Source organism: Rhodamnia argentea, chromosome 4 (assembly GCF_020921035.1).
Source record: "Rhodamnia argentea isolate NSW1041297 chromosome 4, ASM2092103v1, whole genome shotgun sequence".
Lineage (NCBI taxonomy): Eukaryota > Viridiplantae > Streptophyta > Magnoliopsida > Myrtales > Myrtaceae > Rhodamnia > Rhodamnia argentea.
In genome coordinates this window covers 17,742,223-17,769,950 of record NC_063153.1, presented here as the reverse complement: position 1 = coordinate 17,769,950, position 27,728 = coordinate 17,742,223, and the positions used below count along the sequence as shown (strand labels likewise).

General features: G+C 41.7%; 2 protein-coding genes and 2 long non-coding RNA genes across 8 annotated transcripts; 2 read left to right on the top strand and 2 right to left on the bottom strand.

The window, feature by feature from the left end:
- Positions 1-61: 61 nt before the first annotated feature.
- Positions 62-24,900, bottom strand: LOC125314776. Its single transcript, XR_007198206.1, has 3 exons — positions 24,784-24,900; positions 13,172-13,176; positions 62-92 (listed from the first exon to the last, which is right to left on the bottom strand). It is a non-coding gene; the product is annotated as an uncharacterized LOC125314776 (long non-coding RNA).
- On the top strand, positions 10,977-11,903 carry LOC125314775. The gene is made up of 2 exons (XR_007198205.1): positions 10,977-11,520; positions 11,607-11,903. It is a non-coding gene; the product is annotated as an uncharacterized LOC125314775 (long non-coding RNA).
- LOC115733133 (probable nucleoredoxin 3) lies at positions 22,753-24,316 on the bottom strand. Its single transcript, XM_030663797.2, is given in 3 exon segments — positions 22,753-23,424; positions 23,510-23,998; positions 24,098-24,316. Coding segments are annotated over 3 exon segments (1,137 nt in total). The 5' UTR covers positions 24,170-24,316; the 3' UTR covers positions 22,753-22,848.
- LOC115733132 (AIG2-like protein D) lies at positions 24,433-27,454 on the top strand. Of its 5 annotated transcripts, XM_048277860.1 has the most exons (7): positions 24,433-24,697; positions 24,845-24,917; positions 25,268-25,360; positions 25,676-25,759; positions 26,037-26,157; positions 26,928-27,070; positions 27,157-27,454. In XM_048277860.1, exons 1-7 carry the CDS (start codon positions 24,588-24,590, stop codon positions 27,190-27,192), a joined length of 660 nt encoding a protein of 219 aa, XP_048133817.1. In that variant the 5' UTR covers positions 24,433-24,587; the 3' UTR covers positions 27,193-27,454. The 5 variants fall into 5 exon arrangements, with proteins under 5 accessions (XP_048133817.1, XP_048133819.1, XP_048133821.1 ...); XM_048277862.1 differs by lacking the exon at positions 26,928-27,070 and having other exon boundaries at positions 24,439-24,697; XM_048277864.1 differs by lacking the exon at positions 27,157-27,454 and having other exon boundaries at positions 24,440-24,697; positions 26,923-27,061.
- The last annotated feature ends 274 nt before the right edge of the window (positions 27,455-27,728 follow it).

Below are 27,728 nucleotides of genomic sequence, written 5' to 3'. Positions count from 1 at the left end.
ATGAGATAAGTCCTTCACCCTGCCTCGCCCGACCATGGCGTCACCCAGCGATGAGATAAGTCCTCTCTCTCTCTCTCTCTCTCTCTCTCTCTCTTAGGAAAGAGAAAATTCCTTATGTCGGCGAGGGATAGGTGGTTGAAGATGAACCAAAAAAAGAAAATAAATAAATAATTAAGTAAATGAAAATTTTGAGAAAAATAAAATATTATTAAAATTTATCCGATTAGCGCCAGCCCATATCCACGTCAATGCCGGCCGGTGAAAGTTGATCGGATGGACTGAATTGGCACAAATACAAAAGGTTTAAGATTGAATTGGCAAAAGCGCAATAGATTTTGGACTTTTTTTGACAACTCTCCCCTCGACATAATGGAGAAACAATCACTTTCACCTCTGATCAACTAGCAGACCAAGCATCGAATTTGGATCATCAAGGCTTTGATAAGCTATCGTAAAATTTCATCAATGATAGCACAAGAAATCGACCGTTTATGCGAAAACAAAGATGACCAAACTGGATTACCTTAAAGAGTTGATGTATGTTTCAATAGTCTTCACATCAATTCCACATGTCTCTGCATGCTTGGTAAGAAATTCAGGAATATGGACACGCTGAGCTCCTGATATGATCTCCTCGCCTGGGACAGTAATACAAATTAGAAGTTTGTAGTCGAATATAGGTTAAACGCAAGCTTTGCTGGTCAAAAGAGACTCATATGGGGAACTCTCAAGCATCTATAGCACAATCATGTGAGGAGACAAAAGAGATTTGCTGGGTGTTGGTGAACGGCCTGGAGATGCAACTTTATAATAGACGCCATGCAAAAGAAAAAGGAGAAGCCTCATAATTATGCAAAAAGTTCTAAACCATCTGGGAGTTGTTGATACGAAATGTGGAAGAAATGAATTGAAGAGGAGAATTTCTTTGTAGTCTCACTTGACGATCTGATTACATTCTTTACATGTATTTATGGTGCAATGTATGAATAATAACTGGAAAAAAAGAAAGATACACTATCAATTGTGATCCTAAACTGATTCAATCAATTAATCCAAATCCTAGATGGATTTAATTGTATCTTCGATATTAAGGCATATCTCCAACACTCCCCGTCAAGCTAGTATCTTGTATATGTCCAAGACACCTTGCTTGTATAGGAGATATGTGTGTTGTCTCTGACATAAGGGTTTGGTGAAAATATTCGCAGTCTATTCCGAGGTGCCAATTCCCTTTTGTTGGAGTTGGCGAATATTTCGGGGACCCTTGTTTCTCACACCGGGTACGCCCACGTGAGCTTAGGGAAACCGAAGTGTTACCCAACGACATATGACCCCTACGCGCGGGATGCGGGGGTTCAGGGCAGCGCCCCGACACAGTGTCCCGCCCCGGCGGGGAGTTCGAGGGCGCCTCCCGAGGGGTTCCGCTGCCCGGTGGCCGATCCGCGGCCGGTGAGCGGGCGGGGTTCGGGGCGCGCCCCAAACCACTACGGGTTTGAGCTTTTATTTAAGCCGGCCCTCATGGTGGAATTAAGAGGTTTTAGGTTTTTTAGCCCGTTTTTGGGCATATATATTTTATTCGGTTTTATCATTGTATTGTGTTGAATTGGCTGTAAACCGAAAAATATAGTGAAATCTCTTTGCAGGACGTAGCCCTAATCTTGGGATGAACCCGGGTAATCTCGTGCGTCTTTCAATTTTTCTCGATTCTCCGTGTGATCGTCTGATTCGGTTCCGATAAATCCCTTCAATTTGTATCAGAGCCTTGTGTTCGGGAGATTAGGGTTTATCAGAGATGTCGGGAGGGTCACGGATTGAGATCGAAAAATTCGATGGGACGCGGTTCGATCTGTGGAAGATGAAGATGGAGGATCTACTTTGCGATCGAGATCTTTGGTCGGCAATCGAAACGGAAAGGCCCATTGCTGCGAAACCCGGTGTCGTGATAAGGGAATCATGCAAGGAAGCGGGGAAGAATGACGAGACGTCTTCCAAAAGGACGGATCCAAAGGAGATTGAAGACTGGGATCGGATTGATCGGAAAGCAAAGGGCTTGATTCGGCTTTGTCTCACGTATTCGAAAGGATGAGCGAACCTACAGCCAAGGACTTGTGGCAAAACTGGAGTCGCCCAGTATCAAAGTAAGTCGTTGGTTAATAAGCTATTTTGAGAAAAAAGCTGTATAATCTTCGGATGCATGAGGGCGACTCGTTTTACGCACATCTCGTATAGCTTTAACACGTTGATTAGTCAACTCGTATCAATCGGTGTTAAGTTTGAGGATGATGATAAGGCGATAACACCGCTTTGTTCACTGTCGGATTCATGGGATAACTTGATTGTTGTGATCGGTGGTGGGGATAAAGAATTATCATATGAAAGTGTGTGTTCCGCTTTGTTATACGAGGAGACACGAAGAAAGGGATCGGGAAATTCCCGTAAAGAGGCATTGGCGGCTAGGGAAGGCCAGCGAGAAGACTCAATAGGAAAGGGTCTAGGTCCAAATCTCGTGGGCGATCGAAGAGTAGGGAGAGGAGGGTACAATCTTGGAGATGTGAAGAATGGGGCCATGTGAAGCGAAACCGTAAAAACAAGCCAGTTTTTAAGAAGGAAGCTGAATCATCCTCGGGTAAAAAGGAGGTCGATGCGGGAGATATGTATTTGGCCGCTGCATGTATGGCGCAAATCAAAAGGATATCCAAGTTGATCGATACCGGTGCTTCATACCACATGACGCCTCATAGACACCGATTTTGTGAATATGAGCAAAATAATGGTGGGGATGTCATGCTCGGAGATGATCTTGCAGGTTCGGTTGTCGGGCGTGGCGGGGGTAAAGCCGAGGATGAGTAATGGCATCGTGAAGACTATTCCGGACGTGATGCACATACCCTTGATGAGTAGAAATCTATTATCGGTCGGTACGATAGCCGATTCGGGGTTACTTTATAAGGTTAAAATTTGTGCAAGATGACTCGTGGTTCTATTGTGATTGCACGAGGAGTCCGTTACGAGGACATTATACAAGCTGCTCGGAAACAAAGGATGGTGTCGTTTGAAAAGGCAAAGGAAGATGGACATGATATGTTCATGTTGTGGCATCGAGGTTAGGGCACATCGGTGAAAAGGGCGTCTACCTTAGCTTCGAGTCGATGGTAGAAGGAGTTCCAAAATGCTCTATGGGTTTCGGGTTCGTGAACACTGTCTCCATGGAAAACAAACGAGTTAGCTTCCAACACACGGTACGAGAGCAATGAGGTTCTCGAGCGATTCACAACGACGTTTTTGGACCTACTCCGACTCCATCTATTGGAGGATCCGGTACTATGTATCATTCATAGATGATTTTCGAGATATAGCTGGATTTATTTTATTAAGAGTAAATCGGATGTATTCGAAAAATTTCGTGAATTTAAGGCCTTTGTTGAAAATCAATTGGGCGGGAAGATCAAGGTCCTTCATACGGATAACGGAGGTGAATTCGTTCGGATAAGTTCGAGCAATTTTGTGTGGATAATGGTATTGCAAGGCGAAGACGACTCCATATACGCCCCAACGAATGGGGTGGCCGAAAGGTTAAATCGGTCACTCATAGAAAAGGCGAGATGCATTTGAGTTAGGCGAGGTTTGGAGCGAAATTTGGGCGGAAGCGTAGCCACGGCTTGTTATTTGAAGAACCGGTCACCGACCTCATCGGTGAAGGATCGTACACCATATGAGGCAGCGTTTGGGAAGAAGCCGAATTTGTCACATGTTCGGGTGTTCGGGTGTGATGCATATGTTCATGTACCCAAGGAGAAACGGGGTAAGCTTGACAATAAGTATGAGAAGAACATATTTTTCGGATACAAGGAAGGGGTCAAGGGCTATAAGTTGTGGAATCCAGAATCAAAGACCATAGTCTACGACGGGGATGTCGTCTTTCGTGAATCACAATCCCAGGTTGGCACACATAAAGGGGAGGAGCCCAAGAAAGTGGTAGTGCTTGAAGAAAGTCCTAAAGCTGAAACTATGGAGATGGTTCCACAAGACACGCCGAAGAATCGATTCGAATCGAGCAAGGGGACTCGGTTAATGAAGTCGAGGATGTAGATTCGGATGAAGACTCGGATACGAATAGCATGCCGGCTCTCGGGAGATCGACGCGGGAAAGAAAGGTACCACTTCGATACTCCCTTAGTGCTTTGAGTACGTTTCATGCTTTGAGCATTACGGAGATGATCCTAGTTCGTAAAAGATGCGAGATCCATGGATGATGCGAATCGGTGGGAGCTCGCGATGATAGATGAGATGCGATCGCTTGATCATAACGAGACATGGAGCCTATGTAAATTGCCTAAAGATAGAAAGGCAATGGGTGTAAATGGGTGTTCAAGCGAAGCGAAACCGGATGGGATCAGAGAGAAGTACAAGGCTAGGCTTGTAGCTAAGGGGTACTCTGGATCGAAGGCGTTGACTATGTCGAGATTTTCTCTCCGTGGCGAAATTGACCTCGATACGGTTTGTCACATGTCGTAGCAGTGCATATGATCTTGAAGTAGAACAGATGGATGTAAAGACAGCTTTCCTTCATGGGGACTTGGAGGATGAGATATATAGAGGCAACCAAGGCTTTGAAGTAAAAGGAAAAGAAAATCGGTGTGCAAATGAAAAAGTCCTTATATGGGCGACCACCGAGGATGTGGTACTAGAAATTTGACACGTATATGCTCCAACTTGATTTTGTGCGTTCAAATTCTGATCATTGTGTTTATGTGAAGAGGACGAGCAATCGGTTTGTCATTCTTACGCTATATGTGGATGATATGTTGTTGATCGGGAATAGCGTGAAGATGGTGAAGTCCGTGAAGAGTTTGTTGGCTAAAAAGTTCGAAATGAAAGACTTGGGGCCTGCAAATTTTATTTTGGGCATGCAGATTAGGAGGGACCGTGAGAAACGGAAGCTATGGCTAGGGCAGGAGAAATACATCAAATAAATTTTGAAGAAATTCAATATGATAGATTGCAAGCCCGTTGGTACCCCTATACCTTTAGGGACCAAACTATCTGCAGAGCAATGTCCTAAAACGGATGAAGAAGTAAGAGATGGCCCGAGTTCCATACGTGAGTGCAAGTGGGTAGCTTGATGTATGCTATGGTGTGCACGCGTCCAGATATAGCCCAAGCAGTGGGAGTCTTAAGCCGATACATGTCTAACCCGGGTAGAGAACACTAGAATACGATCAAAAGAGTTTTCAGGTATCTTCGTGGAACTTCGAATTTTTCTTTGTGTTATGAAGGTACAGGGAATGGAAATATGCTTGATATCCTAGGCCATGTAGATGCTGATTGGGGTGGGGATATTGATAGTAGACGGTCCACTAGCGGGTTTGTTTTCACATTGTTTGGTCTTGCGTTGAGTTGGATGAGTAGGAGGCAAAGCTTGGTAGCGCTTTCTTCTACGAAGGCGAGTATATGGCTCTTACTCATGCCGGAAAAGAGGCGTATGGTTACCGAGCTCGGTTTTGAGCAAGGTCTGTAGATGTGAGATGTGATAATCAAGGGGCTATTTATTTAGCCAAGAATCCGGCGTTTCACTCACGCACAAAGCATATTGATATTCAATATCATTTCATCAGAGAAAAAGTGGAGAATAATGAGGTTTGACTTGTAAAGGTCGACACGGTAGAAAATAGTTCAGACTTCCTTACTAAAGCCATCACAAGTGCGAAGTTTGAATGGTGCTCTGCTGCGATTGGATTAAAGAAGAATGATATTGGAAGGGCTCTCATTTGCGCGAAGTATCCACCAAGTGGGAGAATGTTGGAGTTGGCGAATACTTCGGGGACCTTTGTCTCTCACATCGAGTACGCTCACGTGAGCTTAGGGAAACCGAAGTGTTACCCAACGACATATGACCCCTACGCGCGGGATGCGGGGGTTCGGGGGCAGCGCCCCCGAAACCTCTATGGGTTTGGGCTTTTATTTAAGCCGGCCCGTATGGTGAAATTAAGAGGTTTTAGGTTTTTTAGCCCATTTTTGGGCATATATATTTTATTCGATTTTATCATTGTATTGTGTTGAATTGGCTGTAAACCGAAAAATATAGTGAAATCTCTTTGCAGGACGTAGCCCTAATCTTGAGGTGAACCCGGGTAATCTCGTGCGTCTTTCAATTTTTCTCGATTCTCTGTGTGATTGTCCGATTCGGTTCCGATAAATCCCTTCACCTTTGTCTTAATTATACCTTCTTGGATCTTATCTTGAGTGAAGTGGCAATCAAATTCTATATGCTTTATCCTTTCATGAGTAATAAGATTTGCTGCAAGTTTTAGTGCTATATCATTATTGCAAAATAATGAAGTTGGTCCTTTAACCCATACACCCGGGTCTAGAAGTAGACCTCACATCCAAACTATCACACAACTAGTCTTGGTCATAGCTTAGTATTCATCTTCAGCCGATGACAATGATACAGATTGATTGCTACTTCGTCTTCCATGAGAGCAATGACTTTTCAAACTTGATACGGAATTCAGTAATCGATCTTCCGGTCATAGGGCGGGTAGCATGGTCCGTATCACAATAGGCTGTCATCTCCATATTGCACCCTCGAGAGAGAAGTATTCCAAGTCCTGGACTTTTCTTCAAATATTTCACGACTTTCGGTGCTGCATTCATATGAGATTGCTTTGGGTTATGCATAACTGACTAAGTATTTGCACTGCATAAAATTTTTTAGGTCTTGTCATAGTAAGGTAGATAAGCTTCCCTAGAGCCTCTGATAGCTTCATGGATCTTTGAGCAATGGGTCATCACTATGGGACGATGATCCCACATCATAATCAACTATGGTCAACTTGGCATTCTGCTCGATAGGAATATCTACTAGCTTACATCCCGATAGACATGCTTATGATATAATCTTTAGGACAAATTTTCATTGGCTAAGAGATATTCCTAGGTTTGATCGAGCAATCTCAATACCAAGAAAATATTTGGGAGGTCATAGATCTTTAATATGAAAAGTAGAATGCATATATTCTTTGAGATTCTTAATCGCAGATACATCACTTCCAATGATTAGTATGTCATCAACATATATCATTATATAGATATATGATGCACCTTTTATCCATGTAAAGAGAGCATAATCATGTCCCAACTGTTTAAAATCAAAAGCTGTGAAAGCAGTAGTAAACTTTGCATACTACTGTCGAAAAACCTGTTTAAAGACCATAAAGGGGTTTGCGGAGACGACATACTCTTGACTCCCCCTGTCTTCGTAAATCTGTGGAAGATCCATATAGATTTCTTCTTCCAAATCACAATGGAGAAAGGCATTGTGAACATTCATTTGATGTAATTCCCAGTCACGAAAAGCAGCAATGGTTAGGAAAGAACGAATCGTGACTTCTTTTGCCATCGGAGAAAAAATCTCATGGTAATTGAAACCCTCTCATTGTGTGAAACCCTTGGCTACTAAACTAGCCTTGTATCTTTCAATGGATCCATATGCTCTATATTTGGTTTTGTACATCCATTTACAACCAATTGGTTTACAATGATGAGGTAGGGGTATAATATTCCAAGTACGGTTTTCCATTAATGCATGCAATTCTACTTCCATGGCTGCCTGCCATCTTGGATCGATGACTACTTCATTGTAGGAGGATGTTTCTTGTTCCTCGAAGATACGGCTAATATGATAAATATGTTCCGATGATAGCCGATTAAAGGAAACATAGGAGAAAACAAGGTAGTGAGTGCCTGATGAATTTGAGGTAGCGCAGACATAGTCCTTAGTCCATGTGGGTGGACGAGTGGCATTGTGACGGTCTGAATTTTCGCCAGATAATTTTTGAGTTGATTAGTGAAATTGAGAAATGGGCGCAGTAAATTATTTGACCGATTGAGTTGGCGTTGGCTTGGAATCTACACGTGACTGGTTCAACGAGAATTGGTTCGCGCTAGAGACATCTCACGAATTGAGTGTCGAGCCTTTAAGCCCCACCAATTGTGGCATATATCAGGCCCCCACCCATCCTTTCACCTCAAACTCCCTTCCTCTTTGCATGAACAGACCGCCCGGGTCCCACGTCCACTCCGCAATCCCGCACCGTCTCTCGGCTCATCTCACTCGCGCTTGCTTGATCACCAACGACGCCTCCTCTCAACCCCGACGGCGACGAACTTTCATCCTCAGCTCCATCATTGTAGCTCCGCCATAACCATCGCTGCCTGTGCTCCTCGACCCGTAACTCCGCGAGGAAGCGAAAGGAAGGAACCGAGCTCATTTCTTCGCCGAATTTGCTTCTGACTCCTTTGGAACTTCATCCCAGGCAAGTTAACATCTAACCTTATCTTTAGGCAATCCAATAACCGTCCTAGTTGGCAGGTGTTGGGAAACTTGAACATGGGTGTGTGGGGTGGGGAATCGACTTGTATGGCCAAGAAAATGGTGATGCATGTTGGTTTTGTTGCTGGAACCTTGGTCCCGAGGTTATGGGTGGTTAGATTTCGAGTTTCGATCATCCTGATTGTCATTGGACAAGCACGAATCGAATTGAGGGTGCACGTGTGAGCGGGCTGAGAACCTTAGGAGTTTGCTCTTAGAATTGCTTCACTTGCCCTCATCATCAGTTTAACGAATTACTTATTTAGTCATGGATGGTTGGGTAAATGTGAGAGTCGACATGGACGGCTTCGAATTAAGCTTGAATTGGGAATTCAAGCCTGTGGTCGACAGGCTATATAAGGCACGTCACGGGTCGTAGTGGGTTATATAGTTTGATCCGATCAATGGCATTAGTGGGTATGTGGTCTGTCTCTTCTTGTCATTGTTTGTTCTTCCTTGATGGTTTTGTTATGTTATTAGAATATGTTGTAACTTGTGGGTTGCCTGATTTGGGTGGTTAATGGACTGGTTAATTGTTGGACTAGATGTTTATCTTGCTGAGTTTTTGAACTCATTCTTGTTGTTGAAGCCCCATTTTCAGATTTTAGTTATGCTGATCACACTCGTGACTCCCTTCACCCGTTATGGTACTCCTTGGGGCTACTCTGCCATCTCAGAGGAGCAAGAGGCACTTGACTTTCTCAATGTGCGCTTTCTTAAGAGCACCGTTTTTTTCTGGCTGACATAGGTTCGCCTATGAAACTGGTGCCCCTCAGATTCGTGTCGGTGTTTGGAATGATTTCAGGCCAGCTGTTTGGACCCTTACCTTACTATGCTTCGAGAGGCGATGGGAGTGACGATATCGACGGTAGTGTGGAATAGTAGATATTTGAGGGCCAGAGGTACAGGTAGGTTATTTGCTATCTGAGAGCCACGACAGTCACTTTTTGGACGTTGGCCGAGAGGTAGGGGAGGTGGTGAAGGCGAGATATTACATGGATCCCGCCAGTCGGATGGGAATCGTTATCTTTTTTATGTTCCCAGGTGTTTGCTTTTGCTTTGTTTTATTTTGGCCTCAAATGATGTAACTAAACCGCTTATTATATATGAGTATCTATTTACTAAATCGGTTAACTAATTTTACTGTTTGAATGACATGTATGAATGCTAAAGATTAGGGAAAACCTAGTAAGGCCATACTCGTTAAGGCATTGTACCTGCCATCCGTTTTGCATGCACTTGTATTTTAGTTCAGTCTTCCGCATGCACCCTACTATATGTACTAAAACAGAATGCGATCAGAGTTTGGATTAAGGTCGGGGTCCCAATAAGGTTGGCATCAGAGCATGGACGGAGGTCGTCCCTTAACAATGTTGGTGTCAGAACAATAGGATTAAAGATGGTTCCTTACAAGCGCGACCTAATTGTCGAGGCTGAATATTATTTGCCGGAATAAGAGATATAGATTCTACAACAATGTCTTCTCAAGGTGATAATGTTGAAGGAGAAATGGAGCTCTCTTCATGTTGTACTTCAAGGCACTCAATTGAACAATCCACGATGGTGAAGAATTCTCAGTAATCTCCATCATTGGAGGAGATATCGAATGTTCGGGAGGTGCAATAAGTGAGAATTGTTGATTTGGAGACAAATTCTCTTCGGATAAGAATCGACGATTATTACTTGAGGACTTAGAATATTCAGTTGAGGATGCTTCATCCTGCAAAGGAAATACATTTTCATGCAATATAACATCCTTGCTTATAAAGAAATTCCCTATAGATGGTTCGAAGACATGATAACCTTTATGAAGAGTTGGATAGCCCATGAAGATGCATTGACGGGGTTGATGACCCATTTTGTCCCGAGGACCCATAGTATTAATATAGCATAAGCAACCAAATAATCTCAAATGATGAATCTCGGGTTTCTTCCCAAAAAGTAATTCGAAAGGAATTCGCCCATCGAGAATTCGAGTCGGCATGCGATTAATTAGGTAAGTTGCCGTGACCACACAATCTCCCTAAAATTTTTCTGGAATGGAAGCCTGAAATTTAAGGGCACGTGCAACTTCTAAGAGGTGATGATGTTTACGTTCAACCACCCCATTTTGTTGCGGAGTATAAGTGCATGAACACTCATGGAGAATTCCATGGGAAGAGAAAAGGGATGCACGTCTAGGCACACTCCGAGACTTCATTACGAAACCAGAAGGAAAGATACAGTTCCAGAACCATCGTTTTTCACCCACTAAATTTCTTTTCCCTGGAGTAGCTATACAGAGAGAGAGAGAGAGAGGGGGGGTACTAGACCATCGTTTTCAAGGGCTTTCCCTATACCTTCCCAATTTATGGCCTCGTGGTGGGCCCATCAAGGCCCAATCAAAGCCCCGCAGGGGGCCTGTCGAATGCCCCACCAATGTGGTGGGCCTTTCCGGGAGGCCCAATAATGAGCTAACAAGGCTCTATTTGTGTCGCGTAGTGGGTCCATCGAGGGCCAAATCCCAAAATGGGCCTTGTCTATCGCAGCCCAAATCGTGACCTGTTGTGGGCCCGCCAACAGTTGTCTTTCTTCATCGCCCTTTTCTGGAAAAGGCAAAAATCACACACAGAATTTGACAGAAACGTTCTATACGATGATGGTGACGTCAATTGGCTTGTGCATGGAGGCATTGCTGTTCACTGTTGTATCTCTTAGTCCAGGATTTGTCTTGTTTTCAAAGTTCAAGATATCTGAATGCGTTACATTCCCAAATTACAATGAAGGCGAAGTATTTTCCTCATGGGCTCTGGTATTGATAGACTTCCTGCAGTGATTGTAAACCCTGGATTATTATTTAACTGCAATCATTGATACGATTCTGTTGAATAATGTAAACTTGGGTTTTCATAAACTTGTGTCATAATCCATTTCCATGTTTTCACTGGGGTCATTGCGTCATGCATATTTGTAGTGAGCAGATAGTTAATGGTCATGTTATGCGACGACTTTCTCGAAGGCTAGATGTCTCCAGTCGGGCAGGCTCTAGAGTTGGACAAAATTTCAAGGCTCGTGGCATTAGGTCCTGAGTGGGGTTCTGGCTTTTCACTGCTTTCCTGGTCTTAGAATGTTTGTTCCTCTGGAAATTAATGGAGTGGAATCACTTTGTAAGCGGTTTGTTAGAGATGGCAATTCCATTGCCTGTCATGCTGGATGATATTCGTGACTATTGCTACGTGGTCCTTGATTGCAGGAGAGATTTGAGAAGGACCTCCAAAGTTTGGAATGAGGTTTACTTTGAGTCCTGGTTGTTTGTCTCTCTTTTCTTACTTGGTAGTTGCCGGGGGTATGTCATCAGCTGTGGCACCCTTTGGCTGATGCCTTGTCTAGTAGATAGAATTATGCTATCCATTGAAATAACATATAAGTCAGTTGCAAACGTGTTACTCGATTTGTTTTACAAGGACCGGATGTAATTCAGGAAAGGGTTGAAGTGAGTTGGTTGTTTTGTCCAAGCTACCATTTGATAAAACTCAAGTTCTCCAACAAATTGAGGTCCTATGGAGCGTAAGGAAAAGTGACATCTTTGCAATTTTGAAAGTGGAAGGAACCCTTCTTTGGCATTCGTGTCAATGTTCTTTCCCATAAAATGGATGGGCTAAAAGAGAGCATTGGCACATTGGTGAGTTAACACCAGCAGTGCTCGCATCCTTTCGTCCTGAACACTTTGTGGAGGAAGCTGCTGTAATTGCTGTCTATGCTATCAGAACTCGGTTTGGCTCGGGTGCGCGGAGTTCTGCCAATGCTTCTTCAGAAACGCTCAAAGGTATTAGAAAATCAATTACTCTCATGGGTGATTTGGGGCTAAATGATGATGTTATGACTTTGTTTGGGAAGAACTTTGGGTATAGTTTTGAATGGCAAGCAATTAAAGGAGAGCTATTGCCATCATAATGCATTTCAAATTGCCTAGGATGATGTCTTTATGAGGGAACCCAACAACTCGAGATCGATTATGATTTTGTTCCTCAACACTGTTCGACACGGCATAGCGCAGCTGTTCCTGAACTTTCTTTCCAAATCAACTTGTGGGGATATCTTCATGGAATCTCTTTCTCTTGTTGGTTTTCGGAACTCAAGTTGGATTCCATCACAGGCACATGCCCTAGTTTTGTCTGCCGCCACTACGTGAAAATGCTGATTCATCTCTCATCTTTTGTAAAAGCCAGAGGTAAAGGACAAGTGTACCCAGCAAATCAAATACAGCACAGTTGCTCCTCAATTATTTGGTGGAATCTTTGACATTTATCTTTCCAGCCATCATTCAGAATCTCTTTAGTGCATCAATCCTCAAAAACAGATGTCTGATTCTAGATTCCATCGAGCTGTCAAGTCCGGTCAAAGTTTAGTATGTCCAAACAAATGAAAACGATCGCTTTATGGATTTGCGTCTACCTTTGTCCCTCTTTCTTGACTAACCCCAAATGAGTGTACAGAGAGAACGAATGTGACTCTGAATTAATTCATTGGAGCTATTGTTTCCTTTGGCCCATTCTACATTAGCCTCACAGCTTTGCTTTTTAGCCCGTTCAATGTTAAGAGTTGTCGTTATATCAAAATACCTTCTTTACAAGTTAACTTTAATTTCTTATGTACAATTCATAAATGCTCTTCTTCTGTTCGACATGCAACTCGGTTCGTTCATGTCCTTTTCGCTGTCTTATAAGCCCATCGGGAATCGCTCCTTTCTTGGACCGGGTCATGACGACAAATGTCTAGAGCTTATACTAGCAACTTGAGGCGATTAGGCAATTGAACCTCTCCTTGATGGGTGAATATGATAGTGGAAGTTTCAAATGCAAATGCTTCTCGGGTTTTCCCTACAGGTTTCTACAATCATGAACAGTTTCTTCGAAGTCATGGGAGCTATCCTTTTCTTGCATAAGTGAAGTAATGATAAGGTTTTGGACGGAACCCACGTGTATCTCACTACACATTGTCATGCTGTTTACACCCTTATTCAATCTTTGAATTTAGGACACCACGTAAACCCCAAATTTGTGAAGGAAGAGCAACCTTCTCTCTTTCATCATCTCTTTCTCCGTCCATAGAAATGGAACTAACGTGGTCTTGCTTTGCTGTTTTGCTGTTTTGCTTCCACTTTCTTTGCGCCTTGTCAGACACTCATTCCGCTGACTCTTGTCATTTTGGCCCCTCCGTTTCTCTCCAATTCCCCCAATACCCCGTTTCCTCTAACCTCAAGTAACGAAGAAAACAGGACTTACATCCAATTACCGTATCGACCATTACATTGAGGGAGAGCGAGATTTTCCAAGGCTAATAGTAAGTTGACCACTCCCGTCCTCCTAATGGCCACTAACTTGTATAGTCACTTCAAGTACTCCTTTCGAGAGCTTAACCCACATCCATATAAGAGTAGGATCTTCTCAAGGAGATAAATGGTTTGTGGATGAACTAGGGTCATACTTAGATGGGAGCATCGGGAGAGAGATGGCTCGGAATAAGTTCGGCTCCTGACAGATTTTTTGAAGGGCAAAGGGGGTAAGAATGGACTGGACCACCCATCAAATAGGGAGAGAATTGTTGGATGATGCGGGCCAATAATATTGAGGGCTTATATTTTCGAATTGGTGGAGCTTATAACATTTCAACGTTCACATTTATGAATTGAAATCAGTGAATCTAAATTTCCATGGACTTGGGAAAAAAAACTTTTATCACGCACAATGTGGTCACTAGCACCTGAATCCATTATCCATGCATCATTTGGAAATACAGTTCATCCAACAATAGGAAGTACCTGAAACAATCCCATTTTTCTCGGAAACATCAAACTGCTTCAAGGTCTTTATGAGTTGTTGATACTAATCATTAGTAATTGCTTGATTGCCTTTGTCGATATTTTACTCTGTTACTTAATAAATCAAGAATTCTTTTTCTTTCTTCCCATTTTCTCCAGGCTTCCCATACAATTTCCAACAAGTATCTGTTGTATGGTGCGGACATTTACAATAATCACAATATAATTTACCTTTTCCTTTTTTATTTTGTCCATTTCCTCTCTGAGATGACGTAATAGAAGATGGAACAGTTGATTTAAAAAACAATGCTAGCATAGCCTCATAGGAGGCGTTGGAGCCGAAAGCTAGAAATGATTACCGTTAGCCATCCAATCGTGCTATTGAATTATGGCTATCCATTCCTTTAATATTATTTTGTTCGCGTCCATCAGCGAACCCTAACACCGCGAGTGGTCTCCAAGATTCGGCGTTTGTCCTCCCAGCTAACCCTCTATGTTGGGGTTTCCCCTAAGCTGCGAGAAGGATAGTTCCTTCGACTTTGATGTACTCCGACATGGCGAGGTACTGATTCTCTTCCTAGACAGCGAGCTGATAGATTCGGCCAAGTGACGACATGGGTTCCATGGCTTTACTAATACCTCCTTTACTAAGTGTTAAGATGAGGTCATAATGTTTATTATGTCCACAAGTAAAGTAACCTACATATTTCACCTTACCTATCTTAAATGCCAAATGTGAATTATGAAAAAATTTTTAAAAAGAGAGTAGATTAGTGAACTCAAGTTAGACATTGGATATGTTTGAACTATCATCCGTACCGTATTATTTGTAAAGACATATGCTCCATAGGAAATGAGAAAATATCGTAATACGTATTTCATATTATTATGTATTATTTGACCAACAAAAGTTGGCAAAAATTTTGACCTCAACTTTTTAAGTCGTGTGAGACTCTTGAGGATAATAGTTCCTCAATTAGTGCTCTCAAGACTCTTATTTATTCTCAAGGTTTCTTTTCAGTGTTTGCTATCTTAGAGTGTTGCCAATGATCATGGATGATTCGATCTAATGAGACATTTCTAGAAAAGCGAGTGTCGCGACCTAAAAATTCAGAAAAATTTTCAGGCTAATGGATTATCAGGTTAATTATTTAACCAACCTAACTCGGACTCTCCCAAGTCCATACCAAATCGCAACTTGAAGTTCAATTGATTAACATGCAATATATTTTAATTTTGGAGCCGCCACTAATCATTTATGGTAGGTTGATTAGAAACCTAAATAAAATAGCGGGAGAACTATTTTATTCCTACGAACCAGAGATTAAGAGTTCGGGGACTTGATTACGTCGGATTACTCTAACGCCCTTTCGGTACCATTTTATTTCATGAAAAATCATTAGAGAAGGCAACATTGATTTTAACCTAAGTCACTAACAAAGGTTATCATGCGGGTGCACAATCAATTAATGAACATCCAGAAGTCAATATAATCAAGGGAGCATGCGCCACACAAAATAGTTCTTTTTTTTAATTTTCGATTTTTATATGAATGCATGAGAGACTACACTATATGCAATGGCATGGATTAAATGCAAGACTAAACTAGATTACATGCAAACTAAATGAATGCACAAGTAGGACCATGATTAAATTAACTGCGTGACACGTGTATTAATTAAAAAGAAGACATGCAATTCTAATATGCAATTTAAGCTAAAATGCAACCTAGTATGACATGGCAAGAAATAATGACATGGCAAAGATGACGCAGCAAGGATGACATGGCATGGATGACATGGCAAGAATGAATGATTTTTTTTTTATATTTTCGGATGAATTAATTTCCTAAAATAGAACTATGTCAAAACAATTTTTATCTTGTATATTTTAGAGTTTACATTGACCTAAACCCTAATATATTGAAGATATATCATTTTAAACATAAGATTCTATTTAAACATGCAATTTCTATTCTAGTATGCAATCTAACCTAAATAAAAAATTAGATATGCAATATCTACATGATGTTATTTTTTTAAAAGATGTAATTTTCAGATATGCAAAGTGAATGAATGCAATTTTTTAGAATTTTTTAGATTACATCATGCGACGGGTATATTCTAAAAAATATGACAATCAAACAATTCAAATCAAATTAGGAAAGTGAATATGCCAATCAATGTCAATCAAGAAAGTGGATATATCAATCAAGTTTTGAAATATTTCGCGAATATTTGAGTCAATCTTTAATTCGTAATCCTACGATTAACGATTGAACTCAAATCCTTGCCTAATCGAGTATTCCATCAATAATCCTAAAGATGGACGTTCTCGATCGTATGACAAGTTGCGGATTAGGAAAAGAAATTTTCCTAATCAACCTGTATTTTGAAAAAATATCCACTTTGATGCAATATTCAAGATATGTAAATAAATCACAAAATAAGCAAGTGAATATATCAAAGCTCAAGATAGGAAACTTACCTTGTCTTGCAAAATTTGCACTTTCCTGATTTGGATTTTCGAACCACAAATTGCAGCCCAAGATTTGCCTTCACGGACCTGCTTGATGGGGACCCTCCTTGCACAGCTAGGACAACTGGAGGGACCGGCGGCTCACGGGACTCCACGAGAATTCAAGGTGGGCAACTCGTCGTAGAGGCTATTCAAAATATCTGCTGATGTTGCTACGGTTCGTTGATATCTTTGGCGACGTAAACAATTTATTCTCCAAGTACAGGTCAAGCCTAGCGGCTTGTTATTGGAGGTTCAACAACAAAATAGAGACCAATAGCTGCACGTGAACAAGACAAAACACGGAAAAATGTTTTAAAGGCTAACAAAAATCTGTTGATCTCTTTAGCAAGTCTGGACAAAATCCAGAGAAAACGAGCCCACACTCCAAGCTCTTCTCCCTTTTGTTGTGATGCTCGTTTTTAGGGAAGCTCGTAGGAAGATGGTGCTGCTTCGCCAAGGCCCTCCAATCAATGACAACCGGCTTGTGGTGCAGGAAAGGAACAACCAGTTGTCCTCTTGCTTGCCAACGGAAATAGAAGAGGAGGCTCTACGGAGGGAAGCTGCAGCGCAAGCTAGGGAAGGATCGCCAAGGACTTCTCTCCCGTTGTTCTCACGTTCTCTCTCTAATTTTTTAGTCAGCCCCTCTATCCTTCAAATAACGTGGAAGACCCCCTTTTATATTAGAAAAAATGTGCATCTTGAGAGATGGTCTTTCCTTTTTGTAAATATTCACGCATATCTTCTTGATTTTTATTTCTTTTTGCTCCTTCAGCTGATGTATGAATATATTCTGCTTGATTTCCCCACGCCTAGACCATGATTCTTTCTCTCTTTATTGACTTTCTTTTTTTTTTGTGGGAACTAAAACTACCCTTTTTTTTATGCATGATAAAAAAAATCAAAATTTAGGTGTCAACAATGAGCTAAACTGAAATTGAGAGGTTTAAGGGAATGAGAAGATCGATATATCTTTGACTCACATTATAGTTGTTATTCTCCGACCGGTCAATTATGATTGTTTTGAAATTGATCATAATAGTGAATACAACATATGTTATTTAAAGAAATCAAGAGAGATGTAAATGTGAATGACAGATCTAGGGTGAGGCATACTAGATTTATTCTAAATAGTCATGCCTAATTTAAGTTGCTATATACTCTTAACGGATGTAAGGTAATGAGCTCTCGTAGTATGCTGGTAGCACAGACTATTTGTCAGTATGAACTTTACAAAGAGGAGAGAGTTATGGTTTAGCCCATCATGGGCGAGTGAGAGATGTTAGGTTGTTTAATGGTTACGAGCCGCCCATGTGGGCCAAGCCTATAACCTTTGTGCAGCCCATAGAAAAGAGAGTTCCCTTTTAATAAAAAGAAACGTTGTCTTGCATGATAAGACGACGGTTCTCCCTAGAAAAGTGATACGACGTTCTCCCCACTCATAGATTCTCTTAACGAACTCTCCTCCAACGAAGCGTTGCCGGATTCATCCCGAAGATTGCAAATGCGACATTTAATCCGTGAACAATAAGGTACGCTCCGAATTCCGTGATGTACTCTTCGATCGGTATTTCAACTAGAGATGGCCGGTTCCGGTTCCACGAAAAGGTGGAACCGGAACCGGCCGTTGAAAATACCGGTTCCGGTTCCGAATAGGAACCGGCGGTTCCAGGCCGGTTCCCGAGCCAATTCCTTACGGTTCCTTTTTAAATTTTAATTTTTAAAATAATAAATAATAAAATAAACATAATAAATTATAAAATATAAAATATAATTAAATTGTACATTGTAATAAAATGTGGGGAAACAAAAGAGAGAGGAGGAATGGGCTTGAACTTAATGAATTATCATTAAGCGCCTACATATCTTCTTGGGGATAGAAGAATCAAAGCCCATGTAGTTCTTTTACCTTTGATAACCTCAACTTACCTCATCGTCAATCGTCGCTACCCGTTGTGGTACCCATAGCGGTGATATCTCCACAATCCTCGCTAAAAAATTTGTGTTCTCGATCCAGCTTTTGGTGTCGAAATTTCGCCATCGTCCAATCGTCGACATAAGCTTGAGCTTCCACGGACTCCGGGCTTAATCTTGAACGGCGAGAGTCCAAAACTAATCCTTCAGCACTAAATGCTTGTTCAATCGCAACCGTTGAACAAGGGGTTGCTAATATCCGGCGAGTGATGAGGACGAGAATTAGGTAATCGATTTGGTGACACTTTCACCACTTTAGGATTTCAAAATCTGTACTATGTTCCGCATCACGAAACTCAAATTGAGTGGTTAAATATTTTTCTAATTCAGAAATACTACATGTTGCCCTTTTTTATTTTTTTTTTGCCTACTCTTGAGCATATTATACCATCTACTAAGTGAACTACCACCTTCGCTACGTGAGGCAGTGGATTGTAAAGATCCAGAATCACTTAAACCATATCTACAACAAAATTCCCCATATAATACTAGTATAAATTCTTTAATATCTCCTTGTATATTTGAAATATCTATTGAATCTTCCAAATGTAAACAATCATGATAATACACATTTAAATAATCTAGTAAACCGTCTAATTTAATACGTGTATAAAAAACAATACCAACTAAATAGACAAGAAAAATTTGCAAATAATAATGCAACCATTTTTTTCGCATTACCAAAATAGTTCGAGCTAATTCAGTATCATTTTCATATTCACTAAAAACACTACCGATATTAACACACTCTATTAAAAATAAATGCGTAGTAGGATAATAAATACGAGATAAAGTCTTAGTAGCATCATTAAAAATTTTCAAAAAATCTAAAATTTTTTTGCAAATGTCCCAATGTTGCGGAAGTAAAGTAATTTCGGGAATATTTTGTGAAATAAACATACATAATAAATCTTTGTAATCAAAAGTTTGCTAAGCAACTCGTACGTAGAATTCCAACGAGTCGGAATATCTTTTGGAAATCTTCTTGCCCTTCTCCCATATTGTTTAAAAAAATTTCTCCATGATTTCATAAAATGAAAACGATTCCATAAAAATATAATTGCACCCTTTATTGGGGCGAAAGAAGTGTCAAGAGTTCGTAAACTATCTTGTACACATAAATTTAAAACATGGTAAGCACATCTAATGTGAAAAAAATTATCCGCCAAAAGTGGGTTTACAAATATTTTCTAATTCGGGAATAGAAGCGGTATTTGCGGCGGCATTATCAAAACCAATTGAAAATACTTTATTTATCAAATTATATTCTTCTAAAACTTGCATAATTATTCTATAAATATTATGAGCCGAATGTCTTTCATAAAAAACTCGGAATGCAATAAGACTTTTTTGAATGGTCCAATCGTCATCTGTGCAATGACACGTGACACCCATATAAGAATGAATTTACCAAAGATCACTCCAAATATCGCTACCTATATGCACACGTCCATTGAATTCCGTAAAAAATTTTGCTAAAGATTTTTTTCCTTTTTTATAAAGATGAAAAACTTTGCGTTTAAGAGTATTTTTTGGAATAGTTGGTGCTTGCGGAACCAACGCAGTATTTATCAAATATTTCATATTAAAATTTTCACCAGTATTAAACGGAGCATGATCAAGGGTAACATATTCAGCTAATGTTTGTTTATAAAGTGCATCGGTGTAACGGAATATAGGATGAGGATTAGAAGTGGTGTACCCGGAAATTTGTTGTTGCGTATTGTCCATCCCCGCTTGCGTTGGATTTTTTTCGTCGGATGCCGACGGAATGTTCCGTAGCCGTCTCCTTTAGTAAATTATATGTTTGCGAACAATATTTACATTTTATATTATACTTACCTTCACCTTCATCACGTTCCTTGTCGAAGTGTAGCCACAAGTCGGATGTATTATCTCGGCCCTTCCGTTCCGACTCATTTGCCGTTGACGTTTCTTCGACATTAGTGGGAGGATGAAGACTTTCTTGTGTTGTGATATGCTCGACGTTCGGAATCGGGACATAGTTGATATTATCGTCGTTGTCTTCCCAACATGCATACTCACGAGGATTATATTCAAGAATGAGATTCTCGGAATCTCCCATAGTCATCTTGCCCTTGTCAGCATTTCTGCTTCCACTTGCCTTTTTGAGAGAATTGATCGGAAATCCGATTGAGAGAATTGAGGCGAGATTGAGAGAATTTGAGCGAATTGAGAGAATTTGAGAGAATTGTTGAGAGAATTTATGAGAAAAATGAAAGGGAGATGATAGGTATTTATAGGCAAAAATTAAAAATGAAAGGGAAACGGCCCAAAGAGCCGTTGTGGCCTATTTTGTTTGGGGGGTGGGGCAAGCGGGACCCACCGTAACCGGTTTTTTTTTTTAAATAACGGGCCGGTTCCCAAAATTATGGAACCATGGGCCCGATCAACGGGCCGATTCCGGCCCACGATTACAAATGGCCACCTCTAATTTCAACTATCCTGGGCATGTTCTTTTGCTGCGATATCTTAGGAATTACTTTCCTTCAAAAACATTAGGTGCGCCTAGAGCACCAACTCATCTCTGAATCAGTCCACTCAAAAATCCCTACGTGTCAAGTTGGGTCCCACTTGTCAAATTGTTTTCCTCCTCCTCTCTCACCGTTAGTTTCTCTCCTACCCTTCGTTACTTGCAACAGAATCTCTCTCTTCCTCCCTACTTTTCTTGTCTAACGAAGGAAGGCCCATACACCCACAACTTCTTCACCTGCGTTTCTCCCCAGCCACATCATCAAATGTTGGAGACACCTTCAACTTCCCAGACTGCCTCGCCCTCGCCCTCGCCCTCGCCCTCGCCCTCGCCTTCAGCCCCTCACCCAGGAGGATAAAGTCGAGCTCTCGCAAAATCCGGTGAGGTCAGCCCTTGCCCAGGCCGCAAGGGTCGAGGCCTCACTAGATCCGGCGAGGTTGGCCCTCACCTAGGCAGTGAGGGTCAAGCCCTCGTCAGATACTGTGTGGGCGGTCCTCGCCAAATCCGCGCTATAGCGACCCTTACCTATGGGCTATGGCTAGTCGTCGGCCATGGCGGAGTACCGCTTCTGCTTTTGCATTGTGGGTTGATTATGGCGGTGGCGTCCGTATGTGAGAAGAAGAAAACGACAGTAAAAAGTGGAGAGGGAGAGGGTAACGATGGAATAAAATTACGGAGAAGAAAGCTTAACAGAGCGCACAAATTAATATCAACAGTGGGACTCGGATTGCCACGTGGTGATTTTTGAGTGGACTGACTCAAAGATGAGTTGGCGCTCGAAGCACACCTAATATTTTCTCATGGGAGAGCGGGCGAGAAGACGGAGTGTCAAAATCCACGCCGCCAAGCACATATTGCCCTTCCTCTCCTGTCGAGCGGGGTAAATTCCACTCACTTCGTATTATTACATACAAAAAGGTTTCAAAAATTTTCTTTTCTCTAAAATGGGAGCTACTTGACTAATAGTCCGACAAGATTATCGCTTATTTTTTACCACGTAATTTTTCAATCAATAAGTATTTTGTGCAAAATGCACGGTGATGATGTGTGGATCTACTATTAAAATTGTACCGTCCATTGACAATATTGTCAGAAAAGTATTTCCTCTCCAAAACATATATACACACAAATTATTGCCAAAATTACTAATCAAAAAAATAAATCTCATGGAATTTACGAGTAAAACTTCCTAATCCCTCTAGTAAATTTTTTGGTATTTTGTACAATCAAGCTCTAGCATAGCCATCAATGTAATCAATTGTGCTGCGCATCGACACTCCGTGCCTTATGCATGGCGATACTAGATCGCAAGAGAATGGAAAAAATTAGCAATGTACACACACCACTGTGAGTTACCAATTAATTCCATGTGGAAAGCACATGTCTCTATTCCTATGCTTTCTAAAATCAACCATATAAAGTCATCTTTATCTTCAAAATTTGTCTTTTTGATATTCCTTCTCTTTCCTTGCGTGTTGTTGTAAATCTCTCATTGGTCTCCTCTTAACAATTAATTGTAAGCATTTCTTTTCTTAAATCGATTTACATTCTTAAACATTTATTTCTCTCCAAACGCATTTCAACTTTTGGAGAAGATACATTCATTCCATGTTTAAAAATAACCTTTTTAATAATAGGATAAATACAGCTATTACAATTTATGAGTTTATATTATTAAGTTTAATAATATTAATTTAAGCAGGTGGGATGAAGATCGTAGTTGCAGTCTTCACAAGACAATGCCCAGAACCTCCCTCCTCTCTTGCACGAGTCGCATACGTACGCCTTGGCCATCCCCGGCTTCAGCACGTGCTCGTGCCTTGCATCCTTCACCTCCCTCCCCAGCTTCTCTCCTTCCTTCCTCAGCCACTCCTCCACTTCCCTCCTCCTCTCCTCCGTGAACGGGAACCCCATCGCCCCGTACTCCGACACCATCTCTCTCCCCTCTCTGCTCGCCGTCTTCCCGTCTCGGCCTATGATTATCAATGCCGGAATCCTCCGGACGTTGAATACTCTGCATAGATCTTTTCGGCTCTTATCCTCGTACGGCATGAACGGCCACGGCATGCTGCGCGTGTTCGCGTCGAATTATTCCTCGTTACCATCCGTCGAAACGAATATGACCTCGAAGCATTGATCTCTGGCGGCTGCTTTGAGCTCCGCGTAAGCTTCCATGAGTTGTCCAGTGAAATCAGAACACGGAGGACTCCAACTCGCCCCGAAGTAGAGCCCTATCGTCTTCCCTATGAGATGGGTAATTGGCAGCTGAAAATAGGAGAGACGCGTTACTAATGCAGTAGCACCAACATGCGCAACAAAAGGAATAGCATCGATCAACCATCAAACATACCCTTCCAGCTCCACCGACAGAAAGGAAAAGATGGTCTCGACCTTCCCCTGCCAATAGGTGCTCCAAGTTTCCATCTTCGCGCCTGGAGACATCAAGAATCTTGAGCTCCTCCAGTCTTTTCTTCGTGAAAGGGAACGCTTCAGCTCCGTAATCTTCGACCAAACCAATCAACTCATCGTGACCTGGTATCTCTTCTGAGGTCAAGGGAACGAGGGATGGGATGCGGTGGACGCGATAGTGTTTGTTGAGCCGTCCGTGCAAGCTCACGTCGAAGGGGACTGCGAGCCAGGGCATGCACTGGAAGTGCTCATTGAAAGCATCCTCGTCATGATCCAAGGAAACGAATAGGATCTCAAGCGGATGCTCACCAGCAGCATTTACAGTCTCGTACAGCTGCGCCAGCTGAGGGATGAAGGTTCTACACGGTCTGCACCAATTTGCAGAGAAGAGGATGCAGATTGACTGGTTCTCAAGGGATGAGAGGGGAACCTGCCCAAAAAAAAAAAAAAAGAAGAGGAAAATAGTGCAATCAGTAAAGGATGATCCATGACCAAAGTGTAAGGACGACAAAATGAATAGGGTACGAACCTGGCCATGAGAAGACAAGAGACGAGTGACCCCATGAGAAGCCAAGAGGTCGAGAGCATTTTGATCAGACATAGCGAGTGCAGAGTCGAGAGACTCATGGGAGGGGAGTCCATATAAGCGTTGGGGGACGATACCAGGTGAAGTGGGGATAAGATCGAAACGAGATGCTTTGCTTGCTGCCTGGAATTATACTAAAAGTATCTACCTTTGAGGCTGAACGAATGGGTGGGTCGGCTCGGTTGCCAGGGCAGTGTTTCCATTGGGTCGGGAACAGATTAGAAAAAAAAAAAAGTGGCGTGTAAAGAAGGTAATCCACAGAGAAAGAGGAGAGAACCCAGAATGAGATGCAGATGCCTGCAAATGCAGACATGGGCCTGGGCCCTCAATAAAGCCCGTGTTCTGTCGAACGGAACGAAATGACGCCCCGGGTGGGTGGGACCATGACGATATTCTTCGCCGACGACGGAGCCAGTGAAGGTCTGAAGAAAAGATGGCGGCGTCGCTGAACGTGTTCGTATACGGGAGCCTTCTCGCCGACGACGTCGTCAGGGCCCTCCTCAATCGCGTCCCTCCTTCCTTCCCAGCCCTCCTCCCTGACTTGTCTGTTCCCTCCCTCCTTTCTTTTCTTCTTCCTCTGTTCTTTCCATCGTTTTCCCAGATTCAATTCCATTCGATTCGAATCTCACTCTCTCTCTCTCTCTCTGGGCGTCGCAAATGCGAATGTTAAAAAAAAAAAAAAAAGAACAGTCACAGGTTCAGCATCAAGGATCGGGTTTATCCTGCTATTGTCCCCCTCCCCAAACACTCCGTCGCCGGCAAGGTCTGTGTCTCTCTCCATTGTCGGGAATAATCATTGTGATCATTTCTCTTTGCCTTTTATTTGGTAGACATACGATGTATCAACTCATGAGGCTAAGGAGTAGCATCTTCAATTGTGAGTTACTAAAGTCGTCTTCTTGCTTTTTGCCTGATTGCCCTTTTTCCAATTTTAATAGCTAGATGATGCACCTTCTCATTTGATATTATTCAACCTCTGAAATTGCCACCTTGCGGTATGATCACAAGAATGTATCCTCAGAGATTTATGCATCCATAGTCAACTGTCTTCGACCGAGCTGTGAACCACCGCTCCTTTTCCTCATGGCTTCCTGCAATTTTTTTCTCTTGCAGGTATTGATGGGAATCACTGTTCCTGAACTGGAAGTCTTAGATACATTTGAGGATGTCGAGTATGTAAGGACCACTGTGCAGGTCACTTTGTTGGTTAGTTCCCTCACTACTTTCAGTTCATTGCTTTTCTGGCTTCGCGGGTCCCATCGTTATTTTAGATTGTGCGGATTCTGCCTAGTTGTCAAGAATTAAGATGTTCCCACTCTTCATGTGATTACTTCAGGCAAAACATATATTATCTTCTCTGTGAATTTATGTGATTTTTCTTTTGCTTTCGTCATGAAATGAATCACTCCTCAGATGTCTACTGGATTTCTTATTGCTTTTGCTGTTAAATTACCGATTATACCTTACATACATGGTTACCAGATACCCATTATCTAAGGGATGATATTGAGGCCTTTGCAGGATAGTTCTGACGAATTGGAAGCTGAAGCTTATGTTTGGAGCAACAAACATGATCCAAACTTGTATGGAGACTGGGACTTTGAGGTACTTCGTTTTCCTTTTTCTTGATTGGGTTAATCTCTTCTTCCGTGCAGATGGTTGTCATATAGGGTTAAACTACAACGTCTTGCATAATTTGAAGTTGCGGCACCTTCTTCTCGGCAACTGTATTTTTTACTGTTTTCTACCAACTGAAGCTTCTCTCTTCTTTGTTGTTTTTCCTTTTTGAGTTATCTACTGTTATTGTTGTAACCTTTATTGATTATCTTATTTTTCTTCTGTTCGTTCAATGTAAAACTCTTTTCTTCATGCTCTTCTCAAGGAATGGAAACAAAAACACATGGATGACTTTCTTAAGATGACCATTGGTTTCATGGAGGAACTAGAGCGGCCTGAATCCAAGCCTAGGGTGGCGACCTATGAATCGTTCTATCACCAGGATGGTGATAATTCCCCTGCACCTTGATTTCTTCACCAATGTGTATATTCTGAATTATTTTCACAAACTGCTGGTATCATGATACTGCATCATTTATCTCTGTGAGCAGCTACCTAAATTGTAGTTGCCAGGACATGTTAATGCCCTTGTGCAGATGCTATCTATTCTTGGATGTAGCATACTTTTCACAAGGCTATTTCTTATTCTTCATGATCTGATTCAAGATATATTTTCTTCTGATGCAAGTAGAGCCTTTTTTTTCTTAGATACAAGGTGGATCCTTGTTTGTTTCCATGTAGTTTCTTTCATATTTTACAGTTGTCTTTCTTCATCGCCCTTTTCTGGATGAGTTGTGCATATGAAAAAGGCAAAAATCACACAGAATTTGACAGAAATGTTCTATACGATGATGGTGATGTCAATTGGCTTGTGCATGGAGGCATTGCTGTTCACTGTTGTATCTCTTAGTCCAGGATTTGTCTTGTTTTCAAAGTTCAAGATATCTGAATGCGTTACATTCCCAAATTACAATGAAGGCGAAGTATTTTCCTCATGAGCTCTGGTATTGATAGACTTCCTGCTGTGATTGTAAACCCTGGATTATTATTTAACTGCAATCATTGATACGATTCTGTTGAATAATGTAAACTTGGGTTTTCATACACTTGTGTCATAATCCATTTCCATGTTTTCACTGGGGTCATTGCATCATGCATATTTGTAGTGGGCAGATAGTTAATGGTCATGTTATGCGACGACTTTCTCGAAGGCTAGATGTCTCCAGTCGGGCAGGCTCTCAAGTTGGACAAAATTTCAATGCTCGTGGCATTAGGTCCTCAGTGGGGTTCTGGCTTTTCACTGCTTTCCTGGTCTTAGAATGTTTGTTCCTCTGGAAATTGATGAAGTGGAATTACTTTGTAAGCGGTTTGTTTGAGATGGCAATTCCATTGCCTGTCAAGCTGGATGATATTCGTGACTATTGCTACGCGGTCCTTGATTGCAGGAGAGGTTTGAGAAGGACCTCCAAAGTTTGGAATGAGGTTTACTTTTGAGTCTTGGTTGTTTGTCTCTCTTTTCTTACTTGGTAGTTGCCAGGGGTATGTCATCAGCTGTGGCACCCTTGGGCTGATGCCCTGTCTAGTAGATAGAATTATGCTATCCATTAAAATAACATATAAGTCAGTTGCAAACGTGTTACTCGATTTGTTTTACAAGGACCGGATGTAATTCAGGAAAGGGTTGAAGTGAGTTGGTTGTTTTGTCCAAGCTACCATTTGATAAAACTCAAGTTCTCCAACAAATTGAGGTCCTATGGAGCATAAGGAAAAGTGACATCTTTGCAATTTTGAAAGTGGAAGGAACCCTTCTTTGGCATTCGTGTCAATGTTCTTTCCCATAAAATGGATGGGCTAAAAGAGAGCATTGACACATTGGTGAGTTAACACCAGCAGTGCTCGCATCCTTTTGTCCTGAACACTTTGTGGAGGAAGCTGCTGTAATTGCTGTCTATGCTATCAGAACTTGGTTTGGCTGAGGTGCGTGGAGTTCTGCCAATGCTTCTTCGGAAACGCTCAA

Bases quoted from the DNA above. Each gene is read 5' to 3' on its own strand.
- LOC115733132 (XM_048277860.1), top strand. From the start codon at position 24,588: ATGGCGGCGTCGCTGAACGTGTTCGTATACGGGAGCCTTCTCGCCGAC. The intron at 25,760-26,036 runs GTACTTCGTTTT...GCTCTTCTCAAG, and splicing joins ATGGAGACTGGGACTTTGAG to GAATGGAAACAAAAACACAT. The intron at 27,071-27,156 runs GTAAGCGGTTTG...CCTTGATTGCAG, and splicing joins TGATGAAGTGGAATTACTTT to GAGAGGTTTGAGAAGGACCT.